General features: G+C 50.4%; 1 protein-coding gene across 1 annotated transcript in view; it reads right to left on the reverse strand.

Moving 5' to 3' along the window:
* Positions 1–501: 501 nt before the first annotated feature.
* BMP15 (bone morphogenetic protein 15) overlaps positions 502–26266 on the reverse strand; it is a 32489-nt gene continuing 6724 nt past the window's right edge. The window contains exon 2 of the mRNA XM_075834252.1: positions 502–1457. Coding sequence (XP_075690367.1) covers positions 652–1457 — 806 coding nt within the window. The 3' untranslated portion in view covers positions 502–651. The remainder of the gene's footprint in view (positions 1458–26266) is intronic.

Consider the following 26266-nt stretch of genomic DNA (forward strand, 5'->3'; position numbering starts at 1 on the left):
CTGACTGATGCTGTGGCATGACCTAAAGAGAGCTGTTCACACAAGGCCTCCCAAAAATATTGATGAACTGAATCACATTTGAAGGGAGAAACTGTCTAAAACTCATTCTCAACATTGTACAAATCTTATTTGTATCTACAGGAAACAGTTGGTGGAAGAGATTAATAGCCTGAAGATCCCCCTTCAGCAGCAAAGTCAAAGGTCCCTGCACTGTGTATATTTGCTCGATAAAAAGACATGAACAACACAAACGGTGTGAGTTGTAAATTTGCTACAAACTGATAAACCTATGAAATCCGTGCATGCTACATAATATTTGGAGCTATTAGCAACATACCAGAGACCTGTACACCACCTGATCGCTGTCGTTCATGTATGCAAAGTGTAATTTTGTGATGAAAGATATCCTAAATATATAAATGTATCTTTAAACCACTAAAAACTAAACATAGAATTACAAAAAGTGAAAAAAGTTTTATTTTCAGTTTGGGGTGGGAGAGGAATAAAGTTACACAACCATAGAAAAAGACCTGCTCATAAAGTCACATCTACAAGCTTGATTAAATAACAAACATATTTACACACATTTTCAAGTAGGTTAATAAAGTGCCTCATTTTTTTCTGCTTTCTTAGCTGGCAGTCCCTGTTCTTTTACCGACAGGTGCATGATTGAGCGATCATATTTTCATATTCTTTATAAAGGATATTTCCTCCAGGTTCAATCATAAGGACACTGATTGCACCATAGGAGTAAGGGACACAAGAAGGGCGTGGGACATTTCCATCAACCACCTGATTAATAAAGTTCTGAATAATGGCATGGTTGGGAGAATTATACCCTGAATGTAGAAGTCTAGGGCAGTCTCCCTTGCAGTAGCCAGGGTTGTACCTGTGTGGTGCAATAATCCAGTGATCCCATCCTAGTTGATGAAAACTAACCCAGAATGGACGTAGGGAACAATGATTCTTGAACTGTTCACTCTGGTCGGCAATTTTCGGGAGCTTAATGCCAAAAGTCCCCACTTGACGTGGTTTTCTTTCTAAAACGCGTGGCACAGGCTTTTCTGATAATGCAGTTAAAATCTTCTCTGTGGATTGATTTCGGAACTTAGGGTTGAAGTAAAGGAGTAAGAAGGGGATGTGGGAGGCTGAAACAGCCAGCCGAGTGTTGCGTTTCCCGAAACTCTTGCATACGAATTGGACATGTAAACTCTGGTTCGCATCCTCAAGTAGAGATCTGATGTGGGATGTGATATCTGTCTCGGCCCACAGCCAAATTCCAGGTCTAACTCTTGTCTTGGTGGAGAGACCAGAACTTAACAGAAGATTCACCTTACAAATGTAGTAACTGCCTCCAAAATACATTGTGCGGGGATACATCACGGTTGCCTTCATCAGCTCTTCTGTTTTTAGGTTACGCAAGATAAACTTAAGATTTTGTATGCTCCATTTCTTTTCTGCAAAACAGGAATAACATTCAGGTTTACATCATAACTTACAGTCCTTAAAGAGGATCTGTCACTACATTCCTCAACACAAACTGCATTCATTATTAACCCTTAGCCACCCACACTACGTAAATGAATGGGTTAACTGACTGGTCCATGTGCAAGAAGCCTATTAAATTACGCGTGATGTTTGATGCCACTTTGCACCTGCACACCGTGCCAGCGGTGGGATCGGGTTGTCAGTGTAACCTGATCCTGTACTGTGACAGGGAACTGAAATCAGTTCCGTCACAAGAAAACCCTGAACACAGCGCTCATTCACCAAAACACTCAAAACCGCCACTGGAAGGTCAGGCGATTACTAGGATAACCTATGATATCAGTAACGATGCCACAGGGATTCCCTCTGCTGAGGGGTTTGAAGGTATGAAGAGAAAATGCAGTCTGCGTCTTCTCTCCATGTAGGTTTATACAGATCACAAGAAACAGTGATGTAATGGGCTGTTACTATTAGATCACTGGAATTTGATTGTATATGGGGACAGAAGGGAACAGCGTTCCCTGCTAACCTGCGGCCCGATAGCAAAAAAAAATGAATCGGTAAATAAATCCACCCCAAAAAGTGCACGCCTCTCCGAACCCACAAGTGACAATCTTAGGTATTCTGCGTGACACTAACACTGGGCGTAAGGTGCTCAGGCATTAAAGAGGCTCTGTCACCACATTATAAGTGGCCTATCTTCTACATCAGTGTGATCGGCACTTTAATGTAGATTACAGAAGTTTTTTTTATTTAGAAAGATCATTTTTGACAGAGTTATGACCTATTTTAGCTTTATGCTAGAGCCTCTTTAATATGTTCCCATCTGGCAGAATGCACGTCAGGTTTCTACAACACCAGCGCTAGTATAAGTTTACCTCTCTTCTGTCAGAGAAAGAGGATCGAAACATTAACATGAAAGCAACGGTTCAGTTAGAATTGCCATTGATTTCAATGGTAATTCTTTTGTTTCAGTTGGTCTCTGTTCGCTAGGTTTCCATTTTTTTTTTTACGGAAACAGAAGTGCAGTCTGCAGAACTAGTTTGTCAAAAAAAAAAAAAATGGAAACCTAGCGAACCGAGACAAATGGAAAGCAACCAAAAGAATTACCATTGAAATCAACGTTAATTCTAACGGAACTACTGCTTTCCGTTTAATGTTTCGATCCCCTCTTCCTATGCCCAAAGAGAGGTAAACGTATATTAACGCTAGTGTGAACTTCGTGTTATGCCAAACATAAAATAATTACCTCGGCCACCAATTTTAATCTGTTCTACCTTAGCCTTATCTGCTATTGCGCTTTTACTAAATATCATTCATGTACAGATGCTGCGTTTAAAGCTAAAGGAAAGGGATAGATTTAAAGGGAAAAAAAAAAAAGAAGTGTTTTTGTTGTGGACGCTATAGCGTGGTTATAAGTTGCAACGTATAATTAGCGTATTAATTATTCATTGAACAAACTACATTAAGACATTGCATGAAACAATTAGGAAAATTTTTCCACGGTATCAGCCCCTCTCACTCAAAAAAACAAAACCTACAAAATTAATAATATCATGATTTTAAATAAGAAAGCCCCATGTGTCCCACTGAAAATGCAGCAAAACATTTTGGGGTATACGAATAAAAAAAATGAAGATAGCAAAACAAAAAAAAAAAACCTCACCTTTTGGGTACGTCCGTAATTGATGGACATATTTCGGCCGCAAGTAGCGGACCGAACACAGTGCAGGGAGCCGGGCTCCTAGCATCATACTTATGTACGACGCTAGGAGTCCCTGCCTCGCTGCCGGACAACTGTCCCGTGCTGTAATCACGCTCTTTTAACTTGTTAAATGCCACGGTCAATAGCGACCACAGCATTTAAATCGTTAGAAAGAGGGGGGCGACCCCCTCTGTGGCGAAACCGGGTCAGTGGGGGTCGGTTTACGCCAAGAGAATGTGGGCGATAGATTCAGGCGACACAGATTAACAGGGGACAAGCCACAGCGGCGCGTTTATTAACAGGGACAGATACACACAGAACCAATGCATCGCTGCTTCTCCCCTCTGGGCTGGATGGGACAGGCTACCTCACTATGGGGTCTCTCCACTGTACCTTTCATCCTTTGGGGTGTCTCCAGATCCTCCTTAGTTAGATGGGACTCCAGCACTTGTCCTCTATTACTATCCCTAGGTCATGTACCATCTCTGAGGTAGACAGCCCCTGCCTGCAGCTCACACTGCTATCTCATCCTCTCCTGGGCTGCAACTAACTGAGAACTCATCCAGCACCACTATATCCCTCACTCACCCCTCCCTCAGGAAACAGGCCCCCTCCTTTTTCTTATTTACATTAGACAAGTTCCCACTCTCAGCCTGTGACTCATTCTCCTTCAGTGTAAGATTAACCCTAGAGGGGGAGGACAGTGAAGCAGCACTGAATACAATACAATACAAATCAACTGGTTATCAAACATAACGTAATGCAGTTTGAGGGGACATATCCCCATCTAGCACCGGGCGCCATCTAAGCTATGGCACCCGGATGGCGGGAGTGCGACGGTTTGCGGCAGGCTTAACCTGTATTTGGGTACAATGCCTGTAACCGTCACCCGTTCCGCCACAGACCTCCCCCAGCTTAGATCCAGAATCAGTCCTGCTGACCCTCTGTCGGGTCAGTGATGAGATCTGGGCCCGGGGCTGTCAGTCTCCGCCCATCAGTGTCCTGCTGCCGAGAGAGTCCATCAGCATTCCCGTGGTCCCGGCCCTTTTTATGAGAGATGGTAAAGTTATAGGATTGTAAGGCCAGGCTCCACTGTAGTAAACACCCATTGACCCCGGTGGTTCGGTTCAACCAACTGAGAGGACTGTGGTCTGTGACTATTGTGAGCTCCCTCCCATAAACGTAGGGCTGGAGCTTCTTTAGAGCCCACACGACAGTCAGGCACTCCTTCTCAATGGTTGCGTATGCCCTCTCTCGGTCCAGCAACTTCCGGGAGAGGTACGCGACCGGGTGTTCGTGGCCCGCCTGGTCCACTTGGCTCAGTACCGCTCCCGGCCCGACGTCTGAGGCATCGGTTTGGACTATGAACCGCCGGTGGAAGTCAGGGGCAGCCAGGACAGGGGAGGTGGAGAGGGCAGTCTTAAGGCTCCCGAAGGCCGCCTCACAGTGAGGGGACCAGGGCATCAGTCGACTGAACCTTTTGGACGTCAAGTCGGTCAAGGGCTTGGCCAGGGTACTATACTGCGGGATGAATTTTCGGTAGTACCCTGTGACTCCCAGAAAGGCCCTAACCTGCTTCTGGTTGGCCAGCCGGGGCCAATGGAGAATGGCCTCCACCTTGGCCGGCTTGGGGCGGATCTGTCCGCTGCCCACTCGGTGCCCCAGGTAGGCGACTTCTGCCATCCCCATCTAGCACTTGTCGGGGCGGATGGTGAGGCCGGCGTACCGGATGCGCTCCAGGATCTGCGCCACGTGCCCCAAGTGTTCCTCTCAAGTCTCGCTAAAGATAGCGATATCGTCCAGGTAGGCCTGGGCAAACTCCTGACACCCCACGAGGATCCGGTCGACCACCCTCTGGAAGGTCGCGGGGGCGTTCTTCATCCCGAACGGCATGCACGTAAATTCAAACAGGCCGAACGGGGTGATGAACGCCGAGCGCTCTTGGGCTTCCTTGGTCAGAGGAATCTGCCAGTAGCCCTTGCTGAGATCCAGAGTGGACACGAAGTGTGCCCCTCCCAGTCTATCGAGCAGCTCATCAATCCGTGGCATCGGATAGGCATCCGTAACGGTTACCTCGTTCAGCCGCTGGTAGTCTACACAGAACCTCGTGGTTTTGTCCTTCTTGGGGACCAACACAACGCCGGCGGCCCAAGGACTGTGAGATGGTACATTGACCCCCATCTCCAGCATTTCTTCTACTTCTTTTCTCATCGCGGTCAGCACTGAGGGAGCCACTCGGAACGCGGGCTGCCTCAGGGGTCGGGCTCCTCCAGTGTCGACCTCGTGAGCGACTAGGGAGGTACGTCCGGGGGACGCGGTGAACAGGGCCTCCTGGGCTGCTAACACCTCCCCCATCTCCCTACTCTGCAAGCGCGATAGCTGGACTTCAAGCTGCACATCTGCCAGCCCTGTCTGGCGTCGGGCCTCTGCCAGTAGGTCAGGGATGCGGTCCACGTCAGGGTTGTCCATGGGCGGGCAGCATATCGCGACCGCTCCTACCTCCCTTACCACATAGGCCTTGAGCCGGTTTATGTGGTAGTTCCGTACCCGCTTTTCTGCTTTGTCGTGGGCTACTAGGTAGTTAGTCGTCCCCTGTCGCCCCACTACAGTGTACGGTCCAGCCCAATTGGCCTGCAACTTGTTGCCTCGTACTGGCGCGAGGACCAGTACCTTCTCCCCCACCCCCAGCTCTCGGGGTCGGGCGCTACGGTTGTACTCGTCCCGTTGACGGCTTCGAGCTACTTCCAATCGCTGATGGGCCAAATCCATCAGCCGTGCTAGGAGCTCCCGCATTTGGCTCACATAGTCTACTACCGGGATCTCCGGGCTTGCAAACTTCCCTTCCCAACCTTCCCGGACTAAGTCCAAGGGTCCCCAGACCCGCCTCGCGAACAGCAACTCGAATGGGTAGTGCCCGGTAGACTCCTGCTGCACCTCTCGATAGGCAAAGAGAAGCTGCTGCAATGAGCGGTCCCAGTCTCTCCCCTCCGAGTGGACGTATCGGAGTAGCAACTGCTTGAGGGTACCGTTGAACCTTTCACACAGTCCGTTCGTTTGGGGTGGTAGGCGGTGGTTCTTAGAGAACTCACCCCGTGCCGATTCCAGAAGTCCTGCATGAGTTCTCCCTGGAATTGAGATCCCTGGTCTGTGAGTACCTCACGCGGGAACCCCACCCGGCTGAAGATGTCCATGAGTCCCTGGGCGACGTGCTCGGCATCTATGGAGGACAGAGCCACTGCGTCCGGGTATCTGGTAGCGAAGTCTACCAGGGTTAGGATGTAACGCTTTCCCCCTCGGCTGGGGGGATTAATGGGGCCAACCAGATCTATGGCCACCCGCTGGAAGGGCTCTTGGATGAGGGGCAGCTGCTTGAGCGGCACCTTGCGCGGGGCCCCCGTCACCCGTTGGCAGACAGGGCACGAAGCTCGGTACCGCTGCACGTCCTCAGTCAGCCCTGGCCAAAAGAAAGCCTTCGAGAGCCAGGCCCTGGTGGACCTGGTCCCAGTGTGACCTGCCGCGGGTATATCGTGGGCCAGGGCTAACAGTCGTGCACGGTAGGCTTGGGGAACAAGCAGCTGTTTGGAGGCGGTCCAGGGCGACGCGGGCTTGGTCGGGGCTTCGACCCCGTACAACAGCCCATTGTCCCACTGGAACCCTGCCTGGGCCCCTCCACTGGGTGGTCAATCGGCCAGGCTACGGGCTAAGGACAGGGAAGGATCCGTATGCTGGACCTCCCTAAAAGCGACCCTATCCACCTCCCCCAGGTCTGTCGGGGGGTTCGTCAGGTCGGTCAGTTGTGAGGAGTCAGGGGCTTGGGTACTTACCACCGGCGGTTCAGGGGGCGGGGCTTCCGGGAGAGGAGCCTCGGTGGTTACACGGGTCGGTGGTGGAGGCCGGTAAAGGTTCTCCCGGGCTTGGCCGCGGGTCACGGCCCCCAGCGAACTGACTTGTGAGACCGTTCCCAAGGTCGTTCCCCAATAAGACATCGGCGGGTAGATCCGGCATGAGCCCGACTTCGACCTCCCCTTTTCCGGGGCCCCAGTCCAGGTAGACTCTGGCGCGGGGAATGGACCGCTGCTGTCCGTCCGCCAGGGCAATCCGGGCTAATCGCTGGGGAAGAACCTTAGACTGGGGAACCAGGTCCGCTCTTACCAGGGTGAGGGATGCCCCCGAGTCACGGAGTCCTTGGACGGTGCGGCATCCCAGCACCACGGGCTGTCGGTGGCCCTGCATGTTGGCAGGGACCTGGTTCGTCACGAGGCTTGCAAGCTCTACGTGGTAGACCACCTCCTCCACCTCTGGTGCATCTAGGAGGTAGTCACACTCATCGGGGGTCGCCCGCCTCCGGGCAAAAGGCGACCCGGGTTGGGGTTGGTCTGGGAAAGGGCACCGTTGATTGGGCCAGGGGGCAGTCCCGTCGGATGTGCCCCGGCTGGTGGCACCCATAACACTGGCGGGAGTCCGTAGGGCCGTGGACCCTTGGAGGGATCGGGGCGGCCGTAGGCTGCGGCTGGGGTCTCATCGAAGTTGGCCGGGGTGGTTCCGCTATTTTGGTAGGGGCTCTGAGCTCTCGGCGTTAGTCCTGGCGCGGAAGGCTTCTCCACTGGGGTCGGTGGGCCAAGAACTCGTCGGCCAGGGTGGCGGCATCTTCAGGGGTGCTGGGGTGGCGGTCCGCGACCCAGGCACAAATGGGGACCTCCATCCTGGAGAGGAGTTGCTCCAAAATGACGAGGTCCTCCAGGGCCTCCCGACTGAAGGCCTTCTTCCCCTCGGCCCACCTGGAGCAGCTTAAGCAGAGCTGGGCTGCCAGTTCCACATGGGTACCCTGGCCGGCGAGCGTCAAATTACGGAACCGCTCTCTATAAGTGGGGTGATCGCATACCTCTTCAGCAGGGCGTCCCGGAGGCAACTGTAGTCCCGTCCGTCCTCTGGACCTAGGCTCCGGTAGACTTCAAGGGCCCTCCCTTGCAGGCTGGGCCCCACGTAGCGAGCCCATTCGGTGGTGGGGATGTCATGCACCTGTAGCTGTGTCTCCAGCATGGTTAGGTGCGCATCGATATCCGTGGACGAAGGATCCAACTTGGGGAGGTCGTTGTATCGTAGTTGGGGTCTTCGGGGCCCGGCAGGGATTGGAGTTGTTGGTTCTGGGGGTGCCCCTGCACGGGCCACGGCCCCAACTATGATCAGGAGCTCAGCCTCAGAGCTTTGAGGCCCCAGAGCGGTCAGCAGATCCCCCATCCGCAGGACCTGGATGTCCGAGATGGCGCTACGGCCGGTTCCCTGGCGACTGGCCGGTTCTTCGGGGCAGTAGTCAACGTCACCCTTGGCCATCTCTCCCATCTCGGCCGGGTTCGCCAGGTCCCAGGCTTGGAGCTTCTCAATCAGCCGATCCTTGATGTCGCGGGACGAGAAGGCAATACGCCGGAACCGGCACAGCTCTTGGTGTAATTCGGAGGTAGCTGCCATAGGGGACAGCCTCTGCTCCGCCGGGAGGATCCATAGAGTCAGGCTCCATGACTGGGGATTTAGGTGCCTGTGGTCCCCCTGTACTGCAGCACGTGTGGCAGTCTGCCCTTGAGGTCTGGCCGCGAAGCGCCGGATGGTACCAAGGTACCTATCCCCTGCCGCTTCCCCTAGAACTGGCTGAATCTATCCCACAGCTGCCACCAAATGTGGCGAAACCGGGTCAGTGGGGGTCGGTTTACGCCAAGAGAATGTGGGCGATAGATTCAGGCGACACAGATTAACAGGGGACAAGCCACAGCGGCGCGTTTATTAACAGGGACAGACACACACAGAACCAATGCATCGCTGCTTCTCCCCTCTGGGCTGGATGGGACAGGCTACCTCACTATGGGGTCTCTCCACTGTACCTTTCATCCTTTGGGGTGTCTCCAGATCCTCCTTAGTTAGATGGGACTCCAGCACTTGTCCTCTATTACTATCCCTAGGTCAGGTACCATCTCTGAGGTAGACAGCCCCTGCCTGCAGCTCACACTGCTATCTCATCCTCTCCTGGGCTGCAACTAACTGAGAACTCATCCAGCACCACTATATCCCTCACTCACCCCTCCCTCAGGAAACAGGCCCCCTCCTTTTTCTTATTTACATTAGACAAGTTCCCACTCTCAGCCTGTGACTCATTCTCCTTCAGTGTAAGATTAACCCTAGAGGGGGAGGACAGTGAAGCAGCACTGAATACAATACAAATCAACTGGTTATCAAACATAACGTAATGCAGTTTGAGGGGACATATCCCCATCTAGCACCGGGCACCATCTAAGCTATGGCACCCGGATGGCGGGAGTGCGACGGTTTGCGGCAGGCTTAACCTGTATTTGGGTACAATGCCTGTAACCGTCACCCGTTCCGCCACACCCTCTAACAGCTCATCGCGCCCCCCGCAATGCAATCGTGGGGGGGGGGGCGATAGTGGTCATGGCTGCCTGGGGACCTAATGTAATGTCCGTCGTCTCTGTTAGGGCTTAATAATTGCCTGTCAATCACAATATACTGCAATACATTAGTATTGCAGTATAGTGTGCAAGCGATCTAACGATCGCTGGTTGAAGTCCCCTAGGGAGACTAATAAAAAATAAAAAAAAGTAAAAAATGAGTTCGTTTTTTATTATGTAAAAAAAATTAAAAGTTCAAAAAAAAACCTTTCCCATTTTCAACCTAGAGCATAGTAAAAAAAAAAAAAAAAATTAACAACAATTGGTATCGCCGCATCCGTAAAAGTCTGAACTATTACAATATATCATTATTTAACCCGCATGAACGCCGTAAAAAAAAAATTTAAAAAAATGCTGTAAATGACAAAATCTCTTTTTTGGTCGCCTCATCTCCTACAAAAAAAATCTAATAAAGTGATAAAAACGTCACATGTATACCAAAATGGTATTAAAAACGACAGCTTATCCCACAAAAAATAAGCCCTCAAATCACTTAATGAATGAAAAAAAAAAAAAAGTTAAGGCTCTCGGAATTTGGCGTCATAAAATAAACTTTTAAACTTCGGTTTTTACTTGTAAAAGTAGTAAAATATAGAAAAAAACATAACTATATATTTGGTATCGCCGTAATCGTATTGACCCACATTTTAATTGCAGTGAATTTCATAAAAACGACGCGCAAAAAACTACAACTCGTCCCGCAAAAATCAAGCCCTCATAGTACTATATCGACAGAAAAATAAAGAAGTTATGGCTTTTGGTAGGTGAGGAGGAAAAAACAAAAATGAAAATCTGAAAAAGGGCTGCAGCGGGAAGGGGTTAAACATTGGTTATAGCAAAGTACCCTATTTTTCGGAGTATAAGACGCACTGAGGTTTTAGACAACAGAAAATGGGGAAAAAATTATTGGTTCTGTTTCACCACATTTTGAGAGCCATAACTTTATATTTCTTTTCATCGATTGAGCAGTGCTAGGGCTTATTTTTGTGGGACGAGCTGTAGTTGGTACAAGCATTTTTTTGGTACATACAATTTTTTTGATCACTTTATTTAATTTTTTAAGCTCTAAGCAAAAAACGATTCTGACGTTTAAAATTTTATTTTACACCGTTGACCGTGCGAGTTAAATAATGGTATATTGTAATAGATCGGACTTTTACATATGAAGTGATAATACCAAATAATTTCATTTTTGACAATGTGCTCGGGGAAAAAAAAAAAATGGCAAAAGTTTTTATTGAACTTTTAATCTTTTTTACACTTTTTTTTCACACATTCTATTAGTTCCCCTAGGGTAGCGGTCCCCAACATTTTTTGCATCGAGGACCAGTTTGATGCAAGAAGACTTTTCCAGGGACCAGCGGGGAGGGGGGGGGGTTAGGGTCAGTTCATACATTTTGTAATTTTATTCCGCAGCATGTCAATTGTATTTGTGTAAACGCTGCTTATTTGTTGCGGGTTTTCCCGATTGAATTCAGTGGGGAGGTATAACCCACAACAAATAGCAGCAGGGGCGTAGCTAAAGGCTCATGGGCCCTGGAGCAAGAATTCAGCTTGGGCCCCCCTACCCAAGAGTCCCCACAGTATAATGCCACCATAGCTGCCTTCACAATATAATGATCCCCATAGCTTCCCCCACAGTATAAAATCCCCATCGCTGCCTCCACGGTATAATGCCCCCACACAGTATAATTCTCCCCATAGCTTCTCACACACAGTAGAATGCCCCCATAGTACAATGCTCCCTATAGCTGCCCCCTCACAGTATAATGCTCACAACAGCTGCCCCCTCACAGTATAACATCCCCATAGCTGCCTACACTATATAATGCCCCCACACAGTATAATGCTCCCCATAGCTTTGCCCACACAGTATAATGCCCCATAGTATAATGCTCCCCATAGCTTTGCCCACACAGTATAATGCCCCATAGTATAATGCTCCCCATAGCTTTGCCCACACAGTATAATGCCCCATAGTATAACGCTCCCCATAGCTGCCCCCTCACAGTATAACGCACCCCATAGCTTCGCACACACAGTATAACGCTCCCCATAGCTGCCCCCACACAGTATAACGCTCCCCATACCTGCCCCCACACAGTATAACGCTCCCCATAGCTGCCCTAACACAGTATAACGTTCCCCATAGCTGCCTCCACACAGTATAATACCCCATAGCAGGGGCGTACCTAGGGGGGGGGGGGCAGGCGGGGCATGTGCCCCGGGTGCAGCTTAGAGGGGGGCGTCAGCGCCACCTCCTCCTGCACTATAATTGTACCTGTGTCGCAAGGACACAGGTACAATTAGAAGCAATGAATGACCATTCAGGCGTCTTTCCACGAGTGAAGCAACTGGTACCTTTTGTACCAGTGAAGCTTCCGTCGATGAAAGGCGCTGACTGACTGACAGGGAAAGTCATCCTGCCCAGCCAATCAGCGCCTTTCATAGACTCTGCGTTGAACCACCAGGAGACCTGCGCAGAAGAGAGCAGGTCTCCATGGCTGCCGGACGGCGTGGGAGCGGGATTAAGGTGAGTTTACAATTTAAAAAAAAACAACTATTTAATGAAAGTGTGGCTGTATCTACGGGGGGGGGGGGGGGGAACTTTGTCTACACAAGGGGGGGGGCTTTATCTACACGCTGGGGGTGTCTATCTACAGGGGGGGGGGCTATATACTGGGGTGGGCTATCTATGGAGCACCATATACAGGGGTGGCCTATAGCTACAGGGGGTGCTATATAGGAGATATAGGCCACCCCCGGAGATAGTATCCCACAAATAGCTCCCCCTATAGTGCTCCACAGAAAGTCCACCCCTGTATATAGCCTCCCTGTACATATAGTCCACCCCTGTATATAGTGCTCCACAGATAGCCCACCCCTGTATACAGGGGTGGGCTATCTGTGGAGCACTATATACAGGGGTGGACTATCTAGTGGAGCACTATATACAGGGGTGGACTATATGTACAGGGGGGCTATATACAGGGGTGGGCTATCTGTGGAGCACTATATACAGGTGTGGACTATCTAGTGGAGCACTATATACAGGGGTGGACTATATGTACAGGGGGGCTATATACAGGGGTAGGCTATCTGTGAAACACTATATACAGGGGTGGACTATATGTGGAGCACTCTATACAGGGGTGGACTATATGTGGAGCACTATATACAGGGGTGGGCTATATCTACAGGGGGCTACATACAGGGTTGGGCTATACGTGGAGCACTATATACAGAGCTGGGCTATATGTACAGGGGGCTATATACAGAGGTGGGGTATCTGTAGAGCACTAAGGGGAGTTTTTTGTGGGACACTATATACAGGGGTGGGCTCTATGGGGGCACTATCTACAGGGGGCACAGTGTGTGTGTGTGGGACACGGTGTATGGTGCTATTATAATTAGCGGTGCAGTATATGGCGCTATTATATTTAGGGGCGTAGTGTGTGGTATTAGGAGAACTTTATATTTATTTATAGGTGCAGAAATGTTGGAAAAGTGAGAAGCTGAAGACATGTGAGCGGCAAACTGCAGAAATGGGCTGTGACCGGGAGAAGTCCTCATAGAGGTCTGGACCGGATGGCGAAAAAGAACTAGAATCTGAGACATCACCGGTGAGTCACCTAATGTAAATGTTCATTCTGCCTCTAATCAGCACTGTAATCACTGTATGATCTGCAGCGAGATGATGAGTGGTATGATTATGATAGGATTTATTTTTGGTGAAACAGCAACTCCCAGCATATCCTTACCATTGTTCGGGCCATGCTGGGAGCTGTAGTTTTACGCCGTACACATCTATACGGCAGGGGTTGCACTAAATTGAGCTGTATTTGTGCTGGTGCTGTATATATGTACGGAGCTTGGTTCTGGTGTTGTGTATAGAACTATATTGCTTGTAAAATGTACAAAGGTTTTTATGCTTGCGTTACATAAAGATAAATGTGGAAAAGAAATGACACGTCGATTGGTAGAGAAAACAAACATGGCGAGGGGGAAGGAGATGTCGGGAAAGAGGTTGGGAGGGGGGGGCGCCAGACTTAATCTTTGCCCCGGGTGCTGGAGAACCTAGCTACGCCTCTGCCCACAGTATAATGCGCCCCATAGCTGCCTACACTGTATAATGCCCCCACACAGTATAATGCTCCCCATAGCTGCCCCCCCACAGTATCACGCTCCCCATAGCTGCCCCCACACAGTATAATGCTCCCCATAGTTCCCCCCACAGTATAACGCTCCCCATAGCTGCCACCACACAGTAGAATGCTCCCCATACAGTATAATACCCCCATAGTATAATGCTCCCCATAGTATAACGCTTCCCATAGCTGTCCCCACACAGTATAATTCCCCCACAGTATAACGCTCCCCTTAGCTGCCCCCACACAGTATAATGCTCCCCATAGCTGCCCCCACACAGTAGAACGCTCCCCATAGCTGCCCCCACACAGTATAATTCCCCCACAGTATAACGCTCCCCTTAGCTGCCTACACTGTATAATGCCCCCACACAGTATAACGCTCCCCATAGCTGCCCCCTCACAGTATAATGCTCCCCATAGCTGCCCCCACACAGTATAATGCTCCCCATAGCTGCCCCCACACAGTATAATGCTCCCCATAGCTGCCCCCACACAGTAGAATGCTCCCCATAGCTGCCCCACACAGTATAATACCCCCATAGTATAATGCTCCCCATAGCTGCCCCCACACAGTATAACGCTTCCCATAGCTGCCCCCACACAGTATAATTCCCCCATAGTATAATGCTCCCCATATCTGCCTACACTGTATAATGCCGCCACACAGTATAATGCTCCCCATAGCTGCCCCCCCCCACAGTATAACGCTCCCCATAGATTCCCCCACACAGTAGAACGCTCCACATAGATGCCCCCACACAGTAGAACGCTCCCCATAGCTGCCCCCACACAGTAGAACGCTCCCCATAGCTGCCCCCACGTAGAACGCTCCCCATAGCTGCCCCCACACAGTAGAACGCTCCCCATAGCTGCCCCCACACAGTAGAACGCTCCCCATAGCTGCCCCCACACAGTCGAACGCTCCCCATAGCGGCCCCCACACAGTCGAACGCTCCCCATAGCGGCCCCCACACAGTCGAACGCTCCCCATAGCGGCCCCCACACAGTCGAACGCTCCCCATAGCGGCCCCCACACAGTATAATTCCCCCATAGTATAATGCTCCCCATAGCTGCCTACAATGTATAATGCCCACACACAGTATAATGCTCCCCATAGCTGCCCCCCCACAGTATAACGCTCCCCATAGCTGCCCCCACACAGTAGAACGCTCCCCATAGCTGCCCCCACACAGTAGAACGCTCCCCATAGCTGCCCCCACACAGTAGAACGCTCCCCATAGCTGCCCCCACACAGTAGAACGCTCCCCATAGCTGCCCCCACACAGTAGAAAGCTCCCCATAGCTGCCCCCACACAGTAGAAAGCTCCCCATAGCTGCCCCCACACAGTAGAACGCTCCCCATAGCTGCCCCCACAGTAGAACGCTCCCCATAGCTGCCCCCACACAGTAGAACGCTCCCCATAGCTGCCCCCACACAGTAGAACGCTCCCCATAGCTGCCCCCACACAGTAGAACGCTCCCCATAGCTGCCCCCACACAGTAGAACGCTCCCCATAGCTGCCCCCACACAGTAGAACGCTCCCCATAGCTGCCCCCACACAGTAGAACGCTCCCCATAGCTGCCCCCAAACAGTAGAACGCTCCCCATAGCTGCCCCCACAGTAGAACGCTCCCCATAGCTGCCCCCACACAGTAGAAAGCTCCCCATAGAGGCCCCCACACTGTAGAACGCTCCCATAGCTGCCCCCACACAGTAGAACGCTCCCATAGCTGCCCCCACACAGTAGAACACTCCCATAGCTGCCCCCACACAGTATAACGCTCCCCATAGCTGCCCCCACACAGTATAACGCTCCCCCATAGCTGCCCCCACACAGTATAATGCTCCCCACAGTATAATGCTCCCCATAGCTGCCCCCACACAGTATAATGCTCCCGATAGCTGCCCCCACACAGTATAATGCTCCCCATAGCTGCCCCCACACAGTAGAATGCTCCCCATAGTTCCCCCCACAGTATAAAGCTCCCCATAGCTGCCCCCACACAATATAATGCTCCCCATAGCTGCCCCCACACAGTAGAACGCTCCCCATAGCTGCCCCCATACAGTATAATACCCCCATAGTATAATGCTCCCCATAGCTGCCCCCACACAGTAGAATTCCCCCACAGTATAACGCTCCCCATAGCTGCCCCCACACAGTAGAACGCTCCCCATAGCTGCCCCCACACAGTAGAACGCTCCCCATAGCTGCCCCCACACAGTATAATACCCCCATAGTATAATGCTCCCCATAGCTGCCCCCACACAGTATAACGCTTCCCATAGCTGCCCCCACACAGTATAATTCCCCCATAGTAGAATGCTCCCCATAGCTGCCTACACTGTATAATGCCCCCACACAGTATAATGCTCCCCATAGCTGCCCCCCCCACAGTATAATGCTCCCCATAGCTGCCCCCACACAGTATAACGCTCCCCATGGCTGCCCCCACACAGTAGAACACTCCCCATAGCTGCCCCCACACAGTAGAACGCTCCCCATAGCTGCCCCCACACAGTAGAACGCTCCCCATAGCTGCCCCCACACAGTAGAACGCTCCCCATAGCTGCCCCCACACAGTAGAACGCTCCCCATAGCTGCCCCTACAGTATAATTCCACCATACAGTATAAGGCCCCTCTTAGCTGCCCCATACAGTAAAATGCTCCCATAGCTGCCACAATATCAAACACTCATCCCTCCACACCCAGTATAATGCCCCTATATGTGCCTAATAAAAAAAAATTAACTTAACTATCCTTACTTAAGGATCCTTCTCCTCCGGTCTGTGCTGAAAGTGACTCGGTGCAGACAGGAGCGATGATTTCACCACATCACGCCTGCCTGCGCCGAGCCACTCACGGCAAAGTGAATGCATTCAATTCAACTGTATCTGCATCCTAAGGAAGCAGATGCAGTTGGAACTGGGACCAGCAGCGGTCACATGGGATGTAACATCATCCCAGGAGACCGGCTTGGATGACTTGAGGGCTGGCCTCCTGGGAGGACGTTTCATCCCATGTGACCGCCGCTGCAGCCAATTACAGGCTGCAGCGGTCATCCCAGGTACTCAGCAGTTTTCCACAGCGGACATTCCTGGTGAAAAACTGCACCATAGTTTGGTGCGTTTTTTTGCCCGAAATTCCCTGAGGCCACCGTGGCGGATACCAGATACCGCAACCTGGTACCAAATGATCCACGGCCCGGTATTGGTCCATGGCCCCGTGGCAGGGGATCAATGCCCTAGGAGACTTGAACCAGCGGCCACTTTGTTACATGTGGAGTTACTGAAACCGCATAACTCGCTGAGCTACGCTGTTTCCATAACTTTCATTGTAGTGAATGGCAGTTATAGCAGCGTAGCATGCGAGCTACGCGGTTTCCATTACTACTATTCAAGCGAGTCAAGCGGTTTCAGTAACTCCACATGTAATCAAGTGGCCGGGAGAGCACAAAAAGCTACAACGGGGTTTAGGGGGCCCCGTTCTAGAGATCGATGCGGGTCCCAGAGGTGGGACCTGCATCTATTTTACATTTAGTACATATCCTGTGGATATATCAAATGTCCTTCATGGAAAAACCCCAATAAAATTTTGGTCGCTATTGACCGTGGCATTTAACTAGTTAAAGGGGTTTGCCATAAAACACATGTATCCCTTATCCACAGGATATGGGCTACATGTGGGATGGCTGGGGGTCCGACCGCTGGGACCCCCAGCGATAAGGAGAACAGGGGACCGAAAGTCACCCAGAGCGCTACATGAGAAGCTTGGACTTCCAGGCTCTGTGTCCGGCTTAGTCGTTCGGCAGCTCCATAGAGATCAATGGTGAGACGCACACGCATATGCAGAAGAATCGCATTAATCTCTATGGAGCTGCTGGACACAGAACGCAGAAGTCAAATCTTCTCATGTAGCGCTCTTGGTGACTTTCAGTCCCCGTTCTCCTTACCTCCAGCGATCACACATGTATCCCCTATCCTGTGGATAGGGGATACATGTGTTTTATGGCACAACCCCTTTAAACTGCCAGGAACACAGAAATTGCTGTTACTGGCCATTAGAGCAGTGTATCAACTGTACACCTCCTTTGTATCTAGCAGGCTCATCGCATCACCCCCCCCCCCCTCTGCTCCATGATGTGCCGGCACGTCATGGGTCGGGAAGGAGTTAAGTAATGAAACGGCCTTGGCTGCGGACTAGAAGACGCAGGGACTTTTTAGCAAGATTTATTCTTGCTAAAAACTGCGTCTTAAAGTCCGAAAAATACGGTATATGTGCACGAGTAGATTTCCAGCGGTTTTTACGGCGTTTCCACTGCGTAAAAGCTGTAAACACCGCAACATAAATCTGCTGCAGAATTTCATTGAAGTCTATGGGCCAAACACGCAGCATCTCCGCATAAAACACGCAGCATAATAGGTGCTGCAGAATTTAAAAACGCACGGCAGAACATGTTTTGCGTTTTTTCCCCCGCAGTGTGAGCATGAGATTTTCTCATTCTAAACGCTGCAGAATTTCCACACAGAATCCAGTTGCGGAAATTTCGCAGCGTTTATGCTACGCGGGAACCCAGGCTTAGAATGCAGCATTTCAAAAGGTGAAGCTTAAATTCAGGAGTTTAACTCAAACTAAGGGCTTATTTAGACGAACGTGTAATACGTCCGTGCAACGCGCGTGATTTTCACGCGCCTCGCACGGACCTAGTTTAGTCAATGGGGTCGTTCAGACAATCCGTGATTTTCACGCAGTGTATGTCCGCTGCGTGAAATGCAGGACATGTCCTATATATTTGTGCGTTGCTCGCGCATCACACACCCATTAAAGTTAATGGGTGCGTGAAAATCACACGCAGCACACGAAAGCATTTCCATGTGACGCGCGTGATTCGCGCAACAGCAGTAAAAAGTATGATTGAATACAGAAAAGCACCACGTGCTTTTCGGTTTACAAACATACAGAGTGTCATAATGATGGCGGCTGGCGCGAAAATCACACAGCCACGCATCATATGGTGATGACACACGGAGCTGTCAAGTACCTTTTGCGCGCGCAAAACACCGCTTTTTCTGCGCGCGCAAAACACACATGCTAGTGTAAATCCAGCCCAAAAGCGAGTAAATTACTTGTGTGCCCCAAAATATAACTTGTCCTGCAAACATGCCTCCATGAAGATAACTGAATGGAACGAAGCAAAAAAATTAAAACACATTAAAATTAGTACCAAATCTGGCTAAGCCGACAGAAAAGTTATGGCTTTCGGAATGAGATGTAAAAAAACAAAAAACAACCGCATCCTGACGGCCAAAATAGGCAGCGTCTATAAAGGGTCAATACCAGCCCTGTGAAGTAAGAGTCTGATGTATTATTTAAATGCAGTCTACCCCTACCCCTCCTGCTGCTGCTAATTGACCGATTTCTCCCAATGCAGTGTCAGGGTAGATTCACACATAGCGTAAAAAAATACAGATTTTCCGCAACTGATTTTGGTGCGGAAAATTTGCAGCAAAAAAATCATTGCAGGAAATCTCATCCACACACTGTTTTGACGCAATCCTGGCCAAAATATATGAGGGTATGTGCACACGTAGTGTTTTCAGGCGTCTTTCGGTCCATTTACACCTCAAAAAACGGAAGCAGAATGCCTACAAATACCTGCCCATTGATTTCAATGGGAAATACGCCGTTCTGTTCCGACAGGTGACAAACGGGTGTTACGATTCCTCTTGTCAAAAGGCTGTGTCCCTACATACTAACAGTCTCCAACCATCGCTGACTATCACACTGGACACATCCTCTTGACAATGGGAATGGTAACATGCATTTGTCTATTAGTCCTGGACACACAAAGACTTTGTGGAATACAAGAATTTCCTACAACAAACATGTCAGGGGAGTGGACATATCCTCTATAGATCCAGTGACTTACAAGTGACGTCTTCTCTGATGGGAGTCGTTCTCTTTTCTTCTACATCTGACAGGCCGGTGTGGCGACTTCTCCTGACGAGACATCTTTGCTCCAGGCTTCTTCAGCCATTTCCAGCCTCTATAGAAACACAAAAATTGACACCAAGGCCCAGAACCATACATTAAAGGGGTTCTCCGGGCATGGGCCAGTTTTTCATACTGGTGACCTATCGATGTGCCCGGACAACCCCTTTTACTCAGACTAATAAATTAGAATAGATACAGACTCCATACCTTCTAAACTATTGCAGTCCCCAGACCAGACCACCCTAAACAAATGCAGACCCCAGAGAAAGCACCCTAAATAGACCCCAGAGCAAGCACCCTAAATATAGACCTCAGACCAGACCCCCTAAACACAGACCCGAGACCAGACCCAATACCAGTCCCCACAAACTAATAGATCCCCCAGACTCCTAAATACAGACCCCAGACCTTACCCCCAAAACAAGTAGACCTCAGGCCAGACCCCTAAATACAGACAGACCACATAAACTAATACAGACCCCAGACAAGACCCCCTAAATATAGACCCTGGACCTCCTAAATACAGACCCCCACACCAGACCCAAACCCCCTAAATATACAGACCCCAGACCAGACCCCCTAAACACACCCCTTAAACAAATCCATGATCCCCTTATACTTACCTCACAGACTTCTCTCTTGCTGCTGTTCTAGGAGCTGCAGTCATGTGACCAGCAGGTCTCTAATCAGTAACAAGAACTGCAGACATAAGGTCATATGACCTTTATATCTGCAGGTCCTTTGCTGGATATACACAATGCAGTTTTGTTGCGGTTTTTGCCACATTCGTGCACAACAACCTGCACAACAAATTTATAGGGTAATTTATGGTGTATGCAGTCAAAAAATAAAAAAAAATAAAAAAACCACTTTCTTTCACTTATTAAAGTGAGGCACAGGGTATTATGAATTTTGAACCTCCATGCACCTCGCATTAATAGCAATTAACCCCATAATGTACCTCACACTAAGGCCCCATGCACACGACAGTATTGTCATCTATACCGAAATACTGTCCATAAAAACGGATCAGTAGGCATCCGTATTTCATCTGTATATACGGGAGGGTGTCCGTAAATACGGTCTGCATTGCATTCATATTCCATCTGTATATATGGATCCGTACAAAAAGAGGGAGGTTGTAAATGATGTCATCAACATGTTGCCTAGCAATTCTTCCGTAAATACGGACGGTTTACGGATGCACATCTGTAGCCGTCCGTATTTACGGAAGCTCCCATAGACTTCTATCGGAGAGTCCTTGCCATAATTACAGATAAAATTATAGAACCTGTCCTATTCTTTTCAGCACAGACACCCATCAGTAAAAATATTGAAAGGTGTCCGTGCCAATAGAAACGAATAGGTCAGTAATTACTGTCCGTAATTAGGCCTCATGCACACGGCCGTGCCAGTAATCACGGCCCTCTACAGTCTGTTCTCATTCTCGGATTCTCTGGAAGCCGGCTTGCGGACCTTACTGCCTGTCACATCGGCTGTGCAGCGAGCCCGCTCCAAGGGGAATAGAACGAGAGTTAGGCCTCATGCACACGACCGTAGCCATGTGCACAGCTGCGATTTTCGGGTCGGCCGGCAGCGAAGTGTCACCCACGAGCCGCCCGCAAATCCCGGGCCGTGCACATGGCCGCGTGCATTATTTTCTATGAGCCCGGCCATAATAAGACATGCCCGTTCTTTTTGCGGTGCAGGTTCCTGGGCCATACACGGACCGTGGAAACCACGGTTGTGTGCATGGGCCCATTGAATTGAATGGGGGACCGCAATTCACCCGCAGATTTGCGGGTGAATTGCGGCCGCAAAAATACGTCCGTGTGCATGGGGCCTTACAGCAGCCTTTGATTTACACATTGTGGTCATTTTGCCAGCTTTAAGCAGTTAGTGACAGCCAATACGCCTCTTCACGGCAGCCACTAATGGGCTTTATTCTGATGCATACGCCTTTTCACGGCGCTGCATCAGAATAAATAAACAGAGCAGGGAGCCGTTAAATCTCCCTGCTCTCAGCTACCAGAGGTAGCAGAGGGCTGGGGGCATCCCTGGTCGAACAGGTGAGATTGATATCAGTATCGATCTCACCCGTTTAACCCCTCAGATGTGGCGCTCAATAGAGTGTGCCGCATCTGAATTGTTTTGGAGAGAGGGAGAGCTCACTCATCCAGGGGCGTAACTAAAGGCTCATGGGCCCGGGTGCAAGAATTCAGCTTGGGCCCCCCTACCCAACACCCCTGCGCGTGCCTATGCCCTATCCCCTTAACTACCCCATACAGTATAATGCCCCCCATAACGTATAATGCTCCCCATATCAGCCCCCACAGTATAATGCCCCACAAAGCTGCCCCCATACAGGAAACAAGGGGAGGAATCCTCCAGCTCACCTGACACAGTAGTGAGTGTCGCTGTCAGCGCCCGGATCCTTCGTGTCGGCACACGATGCAGGAACAGAGGTAACAAGGAAGTTGAATCCAGCGCTTGAGTGAAGATAAAATGGAACGGTTTTCCAAGTTTATTTGTTTTTCGTTAAAAGTCCAGTAAGGTATGATCCTGGTGTGTGGGCAATGGGAGAATATGATCCTTTTAGGCCTACGTGTTTCGGACGATAGCAACGTCCTTAGACTTAGACTACAGCCAAGTCTAAGGACGTTGCTATCGTCCGAAACGCGTAGGCCTAAAAGGATCATATTCTCCCATTGCCCACACACCAGGATCATACCTTACTGGACTTTTAACGAAAAACAAATAAACTTGGAAAACCGTTCCATTTTATCTTCACTCAAGCGCTGGATTCAACTTCCTTGTTACCTCTGTTCCTGCCCCCATACAGTATAATGCCCCCCATACAGTATAATGCCCCCCATATCCGCTCCCCATACAGTATGCCCCCATATGAGCGTCCCATAAAGTATAATGCCCCTCATATGAGCTTCCCATACAGTATAATGCCCCCATACCAGCTTCCCATACAGTATAATGGCCCCCATATCAGCCCCCCATGCAGTATAATGCCCCCCACCTCATCAGCTCCCATGCCATATCAGCCCCCCATACAGTATAATACCCCCCGCCATATCAGCCACCCATTCAGCGCACACACACACACAATAATGCCCCCATATGTGAATAGAAAAATAACAAAATTACTTACCTATCCCAGTTCCCTCGCCGGGTGGAGGATCCTTCGCCTCCTCCGGCGTGTGCCATGAGTGACTCGGCGCAGACAGGCGAGAAGATGTTGCTGCATCCCTCCTGCCTGCATCAAGCCACTCAGGGCACAGTTAATGCTGGAGCAAGGGGTCAGCCGTCAGCTCCAGCATTGAATAGAACCAGGACCTCGGGAGTGACTCACGACCCCCCCCGGAGGTCTTCACACAACCCCCCCAGGGGGACGCGACCCACAGTTTGTTATGTATTGTGTTGTATTGTGCAGTTTGCGGTGGAGAGAGGAATGGGGGCTGTAATTTAACGCCCCCCCCCCCCCTCCTCTCCACCGCAAACAGAGACAGCACAATACATTACAAGACAACCCAACACATTACAATAAAAAATAGTACAGTACAGACTCTGCAGCTCACCTGTAGTCCTCTTCCACGCTGGCTGGAACGCCCCTCACGTGACGTCACGGTCACATGGTACACATGTGACCGTAACCAGGAAGTGTCGGCTCCATGGCACAGAAAATGCATGTTATGTTGCTGTGTGGCAACGGGGGCTCCCTGGGCCCCCCCAAGCTTAGGGGCCAGGTCGCAACTGTGACCCCTATAGCTACGCCACTGCTCTCATCCCACTGACACCCGGCGATAAGATTGCCAAGTGTCTGTGTCTCTGATGGCAGCCGGGGGCCTAATAAAGGCCCCCAGGTCTGCCTGTAGTGAATGCCAGAGGCATGGCCTAGCAGATGCCTGTCCGTTTTAAACGGACAGGCAGTAATACAATGCAATACAAAAGTCGGAAGAGCGCATATTAAAGTCCCCTAGTGGGACTAGTAATAAAAAAATAAAAAACGGTACCAATAAAAACTACAAAAGTCGTCCAGCAAAAAAAAAAAAAAAAAAGAAGTTATGACTGTTCAAATGTACATAGTGAAATGTCACAAGTTTGTATTGGTGGGGGTCCGAGCACGGAGACCCCCACCAATTGCTAGAACGAAGCAGCTGAAGCGTTCGTGTGAGCGCTCAACTGCTTAGTTTCTGTTCGGCTTTTTCTGGAAATAAATGTATCGTGTACGGGCTCATAGACTTTCTATTGAGTCCGTACACCGATACATTTATTTCCGGAAAAAGTCGGACAAGAAAGAAGCTGAGAGCTCATACGAACGCTTCAGCTGCTTTGTTCTAGTGATTGGTGGGGGTCTCCGTGCTCAGACTCCCACCAATACAAATTTCTGACATGTCAGAAGTTTGTCGAACGTTTAGCTACACTTTAAAGTAGGCTGGTCACTAAGGGGTTAAAGTTAATTGATACATGTGGCAATGTTATTACCGTAAGGCCTTATTTACACAAACGTGTTAAACGTGAGTGGGACGGCCGTTGAAACAGCGGCTGTCCCATGGACCTATGTAATTTAATGTGGCCATTCACACAGCCGTTGTTTCAACGGACCATGTGAAGGGTCCGTGCGAACCGTTCTTTTCGCGCATCACGCATCCCTCCATAGACTCAACGATGGGGGATGCATGACAGCGCTGAGCACGGATGCACCTCGGACGTGAAAAACTGCAGTTTCACATCCGAGATGCGCAGCGTTCGTGTAAATAAGGCCTAACAAGGCAACAGTTTAGATACAAGTGTGTAATGAATAATGTTTATACTCACGGTTTCTTTTGAAGTCTGAACTGATACTTCATAGTATTTGTTACCTTTGCAATATAATTCATTTTGACAGCTTGCCAGAATCCACTGAAGAATATTTGGTTCTAGAGCATTCTAAGGCCTTAGGCCTCATTCACACGGCAGGGTTTCCCGGCCGGCACCCGGCTGCATTAGGAATAATAGACCCCTAATGGGGATATTCACACGACCGATTTTTTGACGGCCGGGAAAACCGCCCGTTAAAAAATAGGACATGCTCTATTTTCGCCCGGGTACCCAGCCGCCCGGCTCCCATAGAAGTCTATGGGGCCGGGTAATACCCGGCCATCAACGGGATGTGTCCCGAGTGACGGCCGGGTTTTCCGGCTCTTGCGCTCTATCTCCTCCTCCTCACAGCGCAGAGTGCATGTGAGGAGGAGGAGTTGATGCCATTCTGACGAATGGCCTCGCTGTACACGGTGTAGCAGGGCCGGGGTGTACAGCAGGTGGAAGGGAGTGCTGCGCTGGCTCCCTTCTCCTGCTTGTTTTAAAAGCGCCCTGGCTCGGCGACACCTTTGATGGCGCCGCTAGCAGCTGCAGCAGCTGCTGCTGCTGCTGCTACTACTACTGCAGCGACGCCACTATAGCAGAGCAGGGAGGTATCTCCCCGCTCTGCTATGTGCTAGCCGCACTTTAGCTCCTTGAAGGAGCGGAATCCCCGTGTGTTCGGGGATTCCGCTCCTGGACAGAGCGCTTGATGTCTCTGTCCATATCTGGGCAGTGACATCAGGGGAAACTCCTGAAGCGGAATCCCCGAACACATGGGGATTCCCCTTCAGGAGTTGCCGATGATGTCACTGTCCGGATCTGCCCAGCCCGGCACGGATGCATAACTTTATGCAAACCGGCCGGGCAGAATGGGCGATTTTACCGGCCGGCACTCGGGCTCGGACGCGACCCGGTCGTGTGAATCCCGCCTAATTCACACGACAGGGTCTGAGTGTCGGCCGATAAAATCGGCCGCTTTGGGATGTTTTTCCCGGCCGGTTTGCATCCGTTCCGGGCCGTGTTGCCGTTTCTAACAGCCGATTTTGACCCATTATTCATCAGTTTTTTTCCCCTATCAGTTTTAAAAATCGAATGAGTTTCATTTGTAAATTTTTGCCACACACTTCCCTCGGTAGATAATGACACACACAGCCGCCCTGTAGGTAGTGGCACACAGCACCCCCCCCCCATGGATGGCACCCCCTACCTGTCTGTAGATAGCGCCACCGTTCCGGGATAAGTCCCTGACTTCAACGTCCATATATGAAGACAGTGAAGTCAGGGACTTCTCCTGGAGCGGAGACATCGGCCACAGGGACGGGGATTCCGCTTCAGAAGTGCCTGACATCACTGTGTCCATATATGGACAGTGAAGCCAGGGACTTCTCCTGGAGCGGAATCCCCGGCCACATCGCCGGGGATTCCGCTTCAGCTGTCCCTGACTTTAATGTCCATATTTGGACACATTGAAGTCAGGGACTTCTGCTGGAGCGGAATCCCCAATCCCCGGCCACAGCGTTGCCGAAGCTCCTACAGGGAGCAAAAGACATACCCTCCTCCTGACATGCACTTCGCACTGTGAGGAGAAGGAGAGAGCGAGCGACGGAAGACACGG

This window comes from Rhinoderma darwinii, chromosome 8 (assembly GCF_050947455.1).
Source record: "Rhinoderma darwinii isolate aRhiDar2 chromosome 8, aRhiDar2.hap1, whole genome shotgun sequence".
Lineage (NCBI taxonomy): Eukaryota > Metazoa > Chordata > Amphibia > Anura > Rhinodermatidae > Rhinoderma > Rhinoderma darwinii.